The sequence below is a fragment of the Temnothorax curvispinosus genome, unplaced genomic scaffold (assembly GCF_003070985.1).
Source record: "Temnothorax curvispinosus isolate PA1 unplaced genomic scaffold, ASM307098v1 QBEX01003147.1, whole genome shotgun sequence".
NCBI classification, from domain to species: domain Eukaryota; kingdom Metazoa; phylum Arthropoda; class Insecta; order Hymenoptera; family Formicidae; genus Temnothorax; species Temnothorax curvispinosus.
This window is the reverse complement of record NW_020212927.1, coordinates 5,021-19,009: the sequence shown is the minus strand read 5'-3', so window position 1 is coordinate 19,009 and position 13,989 is coordinate 5,021. Positions and strand designations below refer to the sequence as shown.

The window sequence follows — 13,989 nt, the reverse complement described above, 5'->3', positions numbered from 1 at the left end:
GACTGGATCTTGGTAGTCTAATAATAATATTGTGCGAACTTTGTATATTTTTTCTAAACTCAGTAAACTGCACGTGCCAATTTTTTTGTCGGTTTAAAACACAGCTCTTTTTTGAAACAGTAAATTTACATAGTTAAATCCATAATCGAGATTAATTTTTTTTTTAATTTTTAGTCTTAGCGGCAATTTGTAGTCCCGATTTTCTTCTTCTGCGTATTTCTCGAGCCCTTTACCACCCGGCATTCCTTTGTGATGATTTATCGGGGAAGATCATCGAGAGCGCGCCGTATGTGCATCGGCCTTAAGCCGTTCGGTCTGCCTCAACGAAAGAAATACAGCGGTAATAAAATTTCTGCCGGCCCGTGGAATCGCGCGAGGAAAGGGTCGACGGCAGAGTAGGGAAGGCAAGGGCGACGACCCCGAGCCGATCTTTATCCAATTACACACAAACGTAACTCCCACCTGCGTGGGTGGGGGATTCCCCCTTCGCCGACGTGTCATGTAAATCCGCGGCTCGCGGCAATATTTAACGCCCGCTCGGGGTACACACGCTCGTTAAGGTGTGCCCCTATCGCGCCGCGTATCTCCCTTTCATCTCCCGAGTACTCGCTCGGAGTACTCGCGATTCCTCCCGGTCGATGAATCGCGAACGAAATTCCATCGCGAATTCCTCCTCGTTCGTGTCCCCCCCCCCCCCCCCCCCGTCCGGAGAGTTCCATCGGAGAAAGTTTGAGGGGCCCCGGGGTTCAAGGAAGTCAAGGATGTAGAAGTCTTAACATTCTTAGACGTCGCGGAGGTCTCGGCGTTCCTCAGATGGATCTTATAAATCCTGAGATCTTAAATCTCTCGAAAGTTCGAAGGCCAAGGAATTCGTACGGGAAGGCATCGCGAAGTCTCGAAAGACCAAGTCAGATCCAAGAATATCCTAATACAAAAAACAATTCCAGGAATTAATGCTTACGAAGAAAAGATTTATTCCAAATTTCTCGAAGAGTCGGCAAAATGAACGATATGACCAACTTGCTTGCTTGCTCCCCACGATATATATTTCTGAAAAATCTAAAAATAGACTTAATCTCTCGATTAAGCCAATCGGTCCCGTTTGCGTTTCAGTCGCCCCAAGTGCGTGCAAGGCCGAAGGGAAGAGGGTTCAACGTCCGTATCTGGATCATGCCGAAATCGTGCCGAATCTGACACCGCGGTCGGTCGTCGGTCGGCACGCCGTACCCCCGGTCGGGAAGAAGCGGCGCGGCTTCCGGTGCCGCACTCGTAGCAGTGGGATATGAAGGTGAGGCGGGAAGGGGGTTCACAGTTCGTCGGAGCGGCTAACGATCGTCGGTGCCGATCGTGGACGACGGATCGGCGAGGGACCGTCGTCGCCGTCGTCGTCGTGCGACGATGAGCGGGAACGATTCGAGCGCGACGGCGACGCTGACACCGACGAGCGTCGCCGTCGTCCCCGCGGTCATTTCCGTCGCGGATGAGGAGGAGGAGGAGGACCCGACGACGGCGGCCTTGACCCTCGATTGCGTCGAGTCCGGCGCCGACATGGACCTGGTGAACGGACCGAATCCCTGGCTTCCGGCCTACGGCTTCCAGCTGCAGCATCACTCCCAGTTTCAGCCGGCGCACTTGGAGGATCTACGGGCTAATGGTTCGTACATTAACGTTCGTGCGTTCCCACTCGCTTCCCGTTCTTTCTTTACACGCGTATGCACTCTCTTTTCATGCTTAACATCTAACGTTCAGTATCCTAACACGTACAATTCGACATTTAGTATAATATTCGACATTTTAGGCATATGGCATTTTAGTTTTGACATTTACGAGCGGATCTCAATAGTAATAAATTTCACTCGTATTAATTAACATATGTTTAGGTAATTTATTTTAATTTAATGTTTCTTAACCATCCATCGCGCCTCGTTATCACGTTCATATTTATATTTGTAAATTGCAATTAGTTGCCTCGGTGAGCAGAAATGATAATCTCTTCGGGAATCCTGAACGCGGAAAAGAAACGATCGGTTTCTCCTCCTCCTTCTCTCTGCTGCGTATGAATTCCCGAGCGGGCGTAGAACAACAGCTCGGGATACTGTTAGATCACTCTTTGACGCAAATCTAACTGCGATTATGGTGATCTAGGTCGCCATTCGCGGCTTGTCACGCTAAGCGATTAACCCTTTCAATTCGAAATCATGTTCGTGTAGCTTGGGAAAGGAAATGTTTTACGATGCGTATACAGCATGCGTTGAAAGAATCTATATATAAGACCGGGAAGATTTAAAACATTTTGTAGCAAATAAGATTTCTGAATATTGATGTAAGAGTACGTTTATATACATCAAATCTTATTTTGTTAATCATAAGAAATATCAATTACGCAATGCGACACTTTAAAAAACATATTATATGTATATTAGATTGTAATTGAATTCGATATCGACATAAAGGATCGACGATGCGATCATGTGAGCTGCACATCTACGGAAGTCCGGGGACGCTCACGGTTTTTCTAACGTCCCTCTCACCCACGTTTAAGTAGAAAGCAGCATGTCATTAACGGGCGATCTGTATGCAAAGCCGATCCGTTTTCTAAGCCGCTGGAAATCGCGATAATGATATCGGCCTCGCCGTCAATATCTAGAGCGTAGTAGACGAGGCGGCAACGGAGTCTGAGAAGACTCCGAGAAGTCATTGCGGACGATGCAAAAATTTTCCTTCCGTACATAAGTAATGCCGCGACCAATGCCGACCGGTTATTCTCGCGATCAAGGTTCGATCAAGGCTCGAGCGTTGAAATTGCGAGCGTGGAAAACGTGGCAATCGGCAGCAATGATCATAATAATCGACAGTAAAATGATCTCCGTTATCTTTTGCGCGTTTATAAATAATGATTCTGATCTATACCGCGTTTTTTCTCAAACGCATTTTTAATGCTGAATTTCCTAAAGAGATTTTCTTTTAACGACACCTTTATCATTTTAGTTTTTAAATTAAAATAAAATCAAAGATAAAAATATAATACAAGAAAAATATGTTTATCTTTGATTTTTTTATTTTAATTCGCATTATACTATTTAAAAACTATATAAAATGATAAAGGTATCCAGACATAGGTATTACGTGTCCATTGCAGGCATTGGTATAGTATTGGTATACATTTACCTTAAGGGCTCTGAGAAGTTTGAGTGATTGATTCGAATGTGCTCTATAATTCGAGTGTTCTGTAATTAGATCTGACAACAATAACAATGACTGATCGATACGCCGTGGGAAAAAGTAGCTTAACTTTCTTGTCACGTGAATTAACGTGGATCGATTAGGAAGCGAGGCGAACTAACGAATCACACGAGGTAAGAAATGGAGAGTGAGCGAGTCGAGTATAACTGCGCGAGAGAAAAGTTATCCGCTCTGGTTAGTTTATCATTCGCTTCGAGAGACCGGTTTGGAATAAAGAAAGTCTTATATCTCTAAGATAGAAAGTAAAATACACTTGAAAAATTAGTGTACCATAAAATATTATTCGTAATAAAATGAGCACTCTGTTACGCAGAGAATGCATCGTATTATCAATTTTGATATAATTTAATGTTTCAAGTTAGCTCATAGTTTTTCTTTCGTTAGCTGTATACGTTATTCTGGCTCTCGACCAAGAAAGAATTCGGAAAACCCTGAACCGTGCTTTGGTACCGAGTTGGAAATAAGCCGGAAAGATCTTCCCCTTCGGGTTTATGCATCATAGATATCGCTATATCCGCTAGAAGGCCTCTAGAAAGACGCTAGTCTCCGGCTGATTATTTTTATGTAAGCTATACGGCGGTTTATTCTCGTCCGTTAGTCATGGAACGGCAACAGGCAGGCGACTGCAACAGGTGGCTCCGCCATGATGTTGCATACTGGTGCGTGCCTCCGCACTCGTGCAAGACAAATTGCGTTTCAGCGGCCTGTTGACGACCCGTTCTCGCAATCGCTACGAGGTCCGGCCTCGTGGTTAAAAACACTTCCATTTAATGACGTATCGGTACGCGTGATCTTAATTCCGTATCTAACGTTTGCGATGGAAGAAGACAGCAAGCGCGCGCGATACCGATAACCGAACTTCACGAACTTTACGTGGACGCGTCGTCTTTCTCTAAATTTAACTAATTCTATCCGATAGGACAAATGAAATTGTTTTTCTAAATTGCTCAACGACTTCGTCGACAATTAGTCTAATCTTAATTAACAGGCAAACGCAATTTTTCGCGTGCAATATTTCTCACCGAGCGTGTCTGTTCCGACGGTCCAGGGTGTGGCGGAAATCAGGTGCATCCATACACGCGCGCGGACGCTTCGTTGCGTCACTCGCACAACCGGCTTTATAATTATTGGGATTAATTGGTCGATTCAGAGCGTGCTGCAATCAAGCTGTATGTCTTCTTTAACCGCAAACTATACGATGATTAATGTTTTCTATTGATCTTTCAAGTGCCTCTCGGTCATTTATATTTTTCATCGAGACTGTTCGCGTGCAAAAACGTAACGATACTATAATTAAGTGTAATGAAGTATAGATATAAAAAGAGACACCCGGTTTGACCCGTGACAACTGGTTTCGAGGAGGTTTTCTCGTATATACTCCAACTCTTTTCACGCCATTCATCATTTCTCACGTCGACTCTGTCAGTTCGCCGGATTGCATTCAAGCGTGCCCGATGCAGATGTGCAAAGTTTATTTCGATAGCGTTATCGCCGCCCACTTGTGGAAAATTACAATACGACCTCGCGGGAAAGCCTCGACCTCGGTCCTCGCCTATTCGACTATTCGCTTCGCAACGATTGCCTTGTTCTTTCGCGATGGGCGAGCACACTCGGCAAATCGTGCGCTCCATCGCGTCTCGTTTCCAGAAATCGGCCGGAAGAAACGGAGCGGAAATATGTGTATTCGGATAGGTACGTCGTTCCTCTTTTAATTGCGGAATCGCGTGACGCGAGCGTCAGAAGGCACGATGCAAATGTTACAACCGCGTACGCGTAACGTTACGCAATACTATTTCAGTAAGATGAAAGGGTGAGATAGCGATTTGACTTTTCCACGAGAGAGCGAGCGATCGCTCGCGGCTAGAGCGCACCGAATGTATTCTATCGCTATACGCCGTGCAACTATGCAACGTCCCGTTCCCAGCAGCGTCTAACTGTTCACGCCATCATTCATCGCACGATGACGAAGAAGGCAGGAACGTATAGACACTTTACGTTCCTACATTCGTACGTACGTCGCTTTTCGAAGGTGGCTGATTAACGATTCTTAACTCATTGAACTCGCCTTAATGTTTGTCGTAGGATGTATTTTCTACCTTGCTATTGTTAGACAAAACACGTTTCACTCTGTAGATAAAATAGGAATTTAATTTAATTATTTTTAATAATATTCATTAATATTTCTAAATATTTTTAGTAACATTTCATTAATTAAATTTAATCATATTAGATCAGTAACTATTTAATAAGAAAGCTTCAAGGAGTGCGATATATCGGAATTCTAAAAAAAAATCGACCCCGCGTGCTGGAAGAAATGATGATAGTTCTCCGAAACGTGCATATACGTACAGTCCCGAAATGTCTCGAACCGGCTTTGATCGACGGCGAAAGCATAAGAGGTAGACGACCTTCCAGTTACGTTATCTTCCAACATAATGGTTGCGCTCGTCGATAACGAATGAGTCACGACCTCTCGTTAAGAATTTCGCTTGCACTCTGCGGGCAAGCAGCTGCCACACTTTTGACGGCGGAAAAGTGACGAGGCACAAATGAGGAGTTTACATTTTTACGCTTCGTTGAATTCGATCGACGTGAAACAACAACATGCGTGCAGAAAATACGTATATATATAGCGCGTGAAACATAAACCATAAACCTATATAATCCGCGCAATGTAATTGCTAAAGTACATGTAAGGAGTTACAAATATATAATTAAATTTAATTAAGTAAAAACTATATACTTATCAAATATGATACAGTAAATTTTATTACTATAAATAGAAACATAGATTATACAAATTAATTTTGTTATTACATCAAACTTCTCAATCTTTCTTTTTTATTAAAGTTTTTTATTGAACATGACGCAAATATTAATTTATTAATTAGTGCTTATGCTAATGTGACAGCAACACCTTATTTTACAGATACGGTGCTAGTGCAACAAATTGATTTTCTGGAAACGATTCTGGAGGAGACATCCGACGATCTCCAGAGCGACTCCGATCGCAGCGGAACGACATATTGGTTGGGGTCCGATTCGGAGACCGAGAGCGTCATCCATATCAAAACGAAGCAGAGATCAGCAGGTAAAAACTCCAATTATTAACAGATATACGCACATCGGTAATACAGTTGCGATATCATTTGATCGACGTTACACGGAAAAGTTGTGCACGTCGAGGACGATCTTGTGAAATCCCGTTCATCGCTCGGGGCGAAGATCGCGGGAGTTAGACATTGTTTACGCGCGCGGTCGTTCTACTTTCTCTTTCCTCCCGGCAGCCTAATCTTCCAGCTCATTAGCGAACCGGGAATTACGTCGGACATGCGATTATTCGGCGCACGATTACTCGCGCTTACGCCATCAAAATCGGGGAGGTCGATCACACTCGAGTATAAAATCTAATTTTTATCCTTACGCCTTGCTTTTTCGAAAAATCTGAATTGCACGAAGCAACGTGAATCGCAGTTTAATATGTATTACTGGCAAAAGCGGGAATCTGTGCAGCGAAAAGGCTATAAAATGAATTTTTAGAACAAAAAATATGACAAGTCTTATAGATTATATTACATTCGAAAATTTTACCATCATTCTTTTGCTGCATGAAATCGACGTTATCTTGAGATTTTCTAACTTTGAGTTATTATTAGCGTAATTTATCTTAAGCTAGTTTAAACAAAAGATCTATGGATTGTAAGTCAATAGTCCCCACCCACGTGCTCTTGAATGCGCGCCTTTGAACACGCAGCCGTTGTAACACTCAGCTACATGGTTGCAGTGCGTAGGGGCACTGCGTGTATATTTCTCTTACTACAATGGATATCTCGTGTTTAAGAACGTTTACATGACTTTCACTTGAAATCAATGCAGAAAATGGACAAATAAATTCTCGATCTCGAATTACAGCTTAACAGTTTAAAAAAAAAACGAAGGTCTGTCTATATATTTTTTTAGTCTTTCTAAGCCTTTCTAAGATGTAGACTGTTGGAATTCGATGAAACGACAAATATAACCAGCGGAATTATTTCCCAGCACGCGCACGACCTTTTGCTGCCGATGCAATATTCCTTCCAGTATAACTGTTTGCCGAGGAACGTATCACGCTCGATCGAAGTGTATGGGATATGTATCTAACTTATGTATTCCTTAATCGAGGAGTTATAAAGGTCAAACTGTGAACGGATACTCGTATATGCTTCAAAAGATCGTTTGATTACATGGCTCTTATCAAAAACGTAATTTAAAAATTTTTAATATAGATATTACAATTAAATACGCACATAGACATTTATTAATAAATTAATATATAATAAAAATCACTTTATATAAAACTGTGAAATAATACAAAGAATATAAAATAATAACTACAAAAAGCGTAAAAATCTAAGTAATTCAAATATTTATTATTTTAACTGAAAATAGTTTACATAATAGGTGATTAAATTCCGCATTTCGGCAAGATTTAACGCGAAATTGTAAGTAGCGATGCTCCTCGTGTACATCAAGACGACGTAATCGCACATGAACGTAACACTTGGATTGACGATAATCGATGCGGTTCGATTACGTATCGCACGCGACAATTACGACCTGGTTGACAACCGATGGTGACCAGGGCGTAATGCCGTAAGCACTGCTTCCGGTTGAATGAACCGTGACTTCCTGACGGACGTGTGCGTGTATATGCGTGTGTGAGTGTATGGGGCGAAAGTGGCGACCATTAGATTGGATCACTTCCGTGACTCGATTTTACGAAGTGGGTCGTCAAGCATCGGATTCCACCTCTAGCTATCCTAACGAGATTCGCGGAATTAAAAGCAACATGCGAGATCTGGATTCCGAGTAAAGTAGGTTTAGGCCGTGCGCGCGCTCGCTTGCCCGTCTCGCTTTTACTCTCTCGAGTCCTCGCGTGCCTCCCGCTATCGTCAGCGTCGTCATCCTCATCGCGTCGTCTTGTTCTCGGAAGACGAGCGGCTGGACGGCAGCGGCAGCGATTGCAACTCGGTGGTGCCGAAGAAGCGACGCCGTCGCGACCATGGCGCCGATCATCATCACCACCACCATCATCATCATCAGCAAGTAACGGCCTACGACGAGTACCCGGCGTCGCCGAGGTCCTCCAGGTCCACCGCCTCCTCCAGATCGAGCTCGCTGCTGCAGTTCGAATCCTTGGAGAGGACCTGCGCGACCCTGTCACCTTCCAGCTATAGTTTCGATTCCCTGGAGTATTCCAATCGGTCGAACGCCTCCCATCCGGAGAATGACTCGCCCGATAGCTTGGAGCAGGACTACGACAGGCTGCTACCGAACGGTTTTGCCAGCACCCTGGCGGACCATTTCCCGAGGATCAGGCCCTACCGCAGCTTCGAGAGCCTGGACACGTGCCAGAAGGACGAGGGTTTCGGCCAGGCGTCCATGTCGAACGGTTTCGCGCCTTTGTACCTGAAGAGGGGTGCTGATCTGTCGAATATTAGGAAAAACAACCAGCGTCCAAGGTAAATTACACTGTTCTTTATGTTAAACCTGGACTCTTTAGAATGACTAACAAATAAAGAATCTTGCACGTTGGAAAATCTCTATTTGAATCTTTAAAAATATATTGCGGTTTATCGCGATTATTCCTAATTTTTAATAGGTTCAACGAGAGTACAATTGATAACAGGACAGTACATGTTTCTTATTGAAGTTTCGATACATTATTCCTTACGTTATTCGAGGAATTTTCCCTGTTCGTGTGTACAATCATTCTAAACGTAACGCAGTTAGTCCACCCGCAATTCCGACAGACGCTACCAAGGTTTTTGTTTGTTATTCTTGGCATACGTGCACACGCGTCGTTTAACACGCCCGGCTATTTTTACACGCGCTGCTAGAATAGAGATACATGACTATTGTAATCATGGATTGTTTCCCGAATTAGTTTGCGAGGACTGGCGGTAAGTGCATTTCTGCGTATCGCGGGCATCCATAAGACAAACATTTTCATATTCCTTTATCGGCAAAATATTTGTTTTATATCAATTTTATTCTATCTTTCCAAGTTTTTTTCTTTGAATCTATCATAAAATAGAATTTAAATTTTAAACTCTTTAAACAAGATATTAAAATAAATTTATAACTAATATAGTTAATATATTTTTCTCGACAAGTTAATTATTGAAAAGATTGCATATCCGTCAAATTAAGCAGTTTTTTATATTTCAAATAATCAGAAAACATCAAGAAAGAATTAAACAATGTACATACGTGCGTTTGTGCGTTCAACACCCGTTCGTGCTGAGTGTTGAACGCTTCTTAATTTTCTTGGCACTCGTACGCCGAAATCCCCTCCGATGACGATCATTTTACGGCCAAGTTAAATGCAATCGCGACCCTGAGGAAGACCACCTTGACTTTACTGCCGATATTATAAACGTTTAAAACATAAGCGCGTTACCGAATCGCCAGATCACCGCCGTTTGGTTCTTAAGTGCGCAGTGTTTTGCATTCACGCATCCCTCAAGAATGCAGCTCGATTTTAATACAGGGACTCATATTACAAGCGTAAAATTTCAAATATAAATTTCAATATTTATACTGAATCCCGATATCTCGTCATTTGTACTGAACGAAAGATAGATTCTTCAATATTTCGATCATGTCCATTTACACGAAACAGAGATTTCTGGCACGAGGACGAGGAATATGAAGACGACGACGATGACGACGACGAAGAAGAGGAGGATGACGAGTACGATTTCGAAGAGTACGAACGAAGCCGAACGAACGCGGATTCCCGGTTGACGACCGGTTTCGAGGATCGGCTGCTGTTCGGCGAGTCCGGCAAGTACGCGACGTCCTTGGACTATCGGAACACGATCGACTTGCGGGAGATCGGCGTGGAGACGAAGAGGGACGCGCTTTTGGAACTCAAGTCCGGCCAGAAGACGGCTAGGTTAAATATAGCCGGTAGCGGTGTGGAGCATCATCATCACCACCACCATCATCATCATCATCAGCATCCGCAGCAGCAGCAGCAGCAGCAGCAGCAGAATTCGGAGCACCAGCAGCAGCAGTACCAACAGCAGCAGTACGATCAACACGATTACCATCACCACCACCACCGCCGCCAACAACAACACCAAGGGTGGAGCGACGAGGAGCACTTTAATTTTAGATTCACGGACAAGTCGCAGAGCGCGCCCAGTCTGCTTGACGGTGTCGAGGAGTCAGCACGCTGCACCTCGCCGTCTCGTCTTCGCACCTCGAGGACGACCTCCTACGTGTCGACATCTTCTCTCTTCGAGAATTACACGCGGGTGGCCAGCGTGCCGGTGGACTTGAATCTCTGCGGCGTCGCCGCTACGTGCGACGACGAGATGAACGGTCACGAAATGGCGGAGACCGCGCCCGGCGACGAGGCCGCGACTCTGAAGAGCTCGCTAGAAGAAGATACGATCCTAAAAGAAAACGATGAAACGCAAGTGGGAACGAAGGTCGTCTTGACCAGCTCGGTCAGGACGCAACCGGCCCAGGGCGCGCTCATGGACGGCGACATGAAGGAACGCGAGAAGGAAAACGAAGAACGAACGAAGGTCGAACGCGCGAGCGATCGTTGCGAGACGCGCAACAAACAAACGAAAACTACGTCGACGGTGAAGACTCAAGATCGCTCCAACTGTGTATTGGACATCGCGATGGTGACGGAGAACGATCTCGACGAAGCCATCAAGCAATTTAAGCGCGAGGTGGAGGAAGCGGCCGCCTCCGGAGTGGCGAACGCCGCCATTTTGGCGATGGAGACGATTCAACGAACTGCGTCCGGTCGAGTGAAGAGTCGAAAAGTGAAGAACAACGCCAGTTACGAGCTGGCGCAGCAACTCGAGGTGGACGAGAGAAATTTTCAGAAGAAATTGAAAGATAACGATGAAGAACGCGATGGTGCTAACTCCCCCGGGAAGAAACGGGTGCTGAACAACGCCAGCTACGAATTGGCGCAGCAGTGCGACTACATCAAGGCGTTGCAGAGCTCAAGAGCGGCGTTCCAGCGAATGGACGCGTGCGACGAATTAGAGGAAGCTGCATCCGGACGCTCCTCGAAGCTAAATGTCGCCGACGTGATGCGCCAAATGGGCTCTGACACGAACGTCAGCGAAGACTCCAAGCCGAAAGAGCCGCAGAACGACTCGTTCTTCGGTCAGATAAAAAAAAACTCGGATCCATTTTCAGCCTGTGGCGATGCTAGCGCGCTGAATCCACGGTTGTTAGACGACGAGGTAGATTATCCCTGCTTGGAAACCAAACCTATAGGAGCATCCTGCTTGGAAAATAGGGTCGTTTTACGCGAGAAGATCGAATCAGAGAAGTCAATCCCATTGAAAAGTGTCCTTGAAAATTCCTCGACGGTATCCTCCTACGTCGACGAGGAATCACCCATCAAACGAAACGAAGAAGAGACTGGAGACGCGAAGAAGACATTTATCGGCGAGTTTTATCCGGAACGCGTGGCGCAGCTTCCTCGGAAGTCTCCTGAGGCGGACGAGAGCGGGGTTCAAGAACGGAAAATAAACTCGGAGAACGCGTCGTCGGATCGGGACCACGAAGATCATTCTCGTAGTTCTGGCTCGAACGATCGAGGCGCCGGCGAGTGTCTGTGGAGGGTCGTGATCGAGAAGCAAGCGGTGACGAAGAAGGAAGAGGAGAAGGAGGAAGAGAAGAGGGACAGGATGGAGGCAGTGGAAAAGAAGGAGGTAGAGGAGGAGGGACACAGTGTCCGCGGTGTTGGCTCCGAGTCCCCACCCGGCGGTACGGGTTCACTCGGTGAACGTAGTAGTGGGAAGCCCGCGGTGGCCGTGGCGGCAGTTGATACGAATCATCGCGGTGGTGATCGCGACAAACGTCAGGGCGACGAGCAGCAACGCGCGCCGAGCATCAACAAGCCGGACGCGAGCGTCGCGAACGCGAAACGATCGTCGTCGTTTGTTGCCCCGAAGAGGGAGCCCGCGAGGACCTACGCGGTATCTTCAACCTCCCTACCGTCGTCCTCGTCCTCCGCCGCCATGAAGAGCGAGGAGAGAAAGAAGGGCGGTCTGGGCGGCTTTCTGCAGAGGTTCTCCAGGCTGAGGTTCAGCGGCAGGACGAAAGTGCCGCGCTCGGAGGCGCACAAGAAGACCGTCGAGCCGACGACGAGAACGCAGGAGGAGCAACAGCTGGCCACGGCCAAGAAGAAGGAGCCGGATTATATCATCATACCGTTGCACCCGCCAGAGGAAGAGAGGAGACGCCAGCAGGAGGTCGTTACTCTCGAGGAGGCCGCCAGGAGGAACAATGTGGACATTCAGAGAAGCGCCTCCAGTGTCAGGTAAGTCGTAAAATCAACTGGTATATGCTTGTGGAGGCGTTCCGTTAGATATTTGTTTATCTTACATTGAAAAAGGAATGTCGTTAGGTTACAACGGCATACATTAATTTCTGAAAAATTGCTGAAAGCTGCAGTGTCTCATCAAATTGCTGTTATGCTCATTCTATTTTTCAATAAATGAGATAATGAGATAATGAGATAATGATAAATATATATTCTTGACGCGGAATACTACCGCTACTTTGTCGTGTCTCGAGCTAGGATATTCGAAAGCAACAAGTTGGTTGCGCAGTATATAAATATGTAGAGAGATCTTGAATAACTTACGTGTTATCGAGGTTTTGTCATCGTTTTATTAGCAATGATGCATTTTTATGTGATATAATAACGATATAAAACGATCGTTCGTCATGTGCACGATATAATAATCTGTAATTAAAGTTTTTGAATGTACATCGTACATCAATCTCGAAGTTCAGTATTTACGTCGAAAACTTATTGTAAGTCACGTGTCTCGCTATCGATCATGTGTATTAGCCTCACGTTGAACTATCTTCGGATAGCGCCGATACTATCTTTTCTTTTTTACCACGGTTTTGCAACTTAACTTATTTGTCGAGAAAATTACTTTGATTGGGTATTCGAAATAATCTCTTCTATATATCTCGATGTAATTTTATTTGATGCCGTCGCTTCCACCGCTGTCCCACGCTAGCGTTAGCAAACCGCTTCATTCACAGTTTTGTTTAATTCCACTTTCATCTCGTCCCACACCATCGCTCGTCTGTCGCAATCGCTCGTCGACACGTTCGTTTCCTCCTCTCTCGAGGACTGTGTATGCTCGTTCGGTCGGGCCCGCGAGTCTAATTCCGCTCTCAGACTTCAGACACGCTTGCAGTGGCTCGCACTTCACCAATCGATGTAATTTCATTCTCTCGTACAAGAGCTCGCTACCCGACGACACCGACGATTCCCGCATCATTTCTGTTGTCTTACCGTAATCAGCGCGCTGGCCCGGTTCCGCGCCCAGCAGCGGTGCGGTGCGGCGACGGAAACCAGTTCGGTTCTCTTAATTAAATTTCACTCTCACCCCGCGTCTCGCCACGTCATTCTCGCGTAATGCGACCTAATTGCATTTTATAACACGACCCCTCTTTCCCGTCACCCTGCCTTTATTTCATATTTCTTGCCTTCCGCGTCTCGGTGCGTCTCCCTCTAGCTTCACGCATTGCCCGCATTTTTTTATTTGTAGAAAACGAGGAAATCATAAAATTAAAATAGTTCAATAATTTTTAAACACCCAAGAGATCTCTTTATGGATGGTAACCATAATTTCAATCGATAAGAATCACTCGTAATTTCTTCTCTCCAGCGTAGCCGCGAGTACTTTTATTGGCCTA

General features: G+C 45.4%; 1 protein-coding gene across 1 annotated transcript in view; it reads left to right on the top strand.

Annotated features, from left to right (window-relative positions):
- Positions 1-1,085: 1,085 nt before the first annotated feature.
- Positions 1,086-13,989, top strand: part of LOC112452263 — a gene marked incomplete at its 3' end in the record, with an annotated part of 17,196 nt that continues 4,292 nt past the window's right edge. The window contains exons 1-4 of the mRNA XM_025012383.1: positions 1,086-1,654; positions 6,173-6,334; positions 8,216-8,744; positions 9,908-12,589. Of these exons, the coding sequence (XP_024868151.1) occupies positions 1,399-1,654; positions 6,173-6,334; positions 8,216-8,744; positions 9,908-12,589 (3,629 nt within the window). The remainder of the gene's footprint in view (positions 1,655-6,172; positions 6,335-8,215; positions 8,745-9,907; positions 12,590-13,989) is intronic.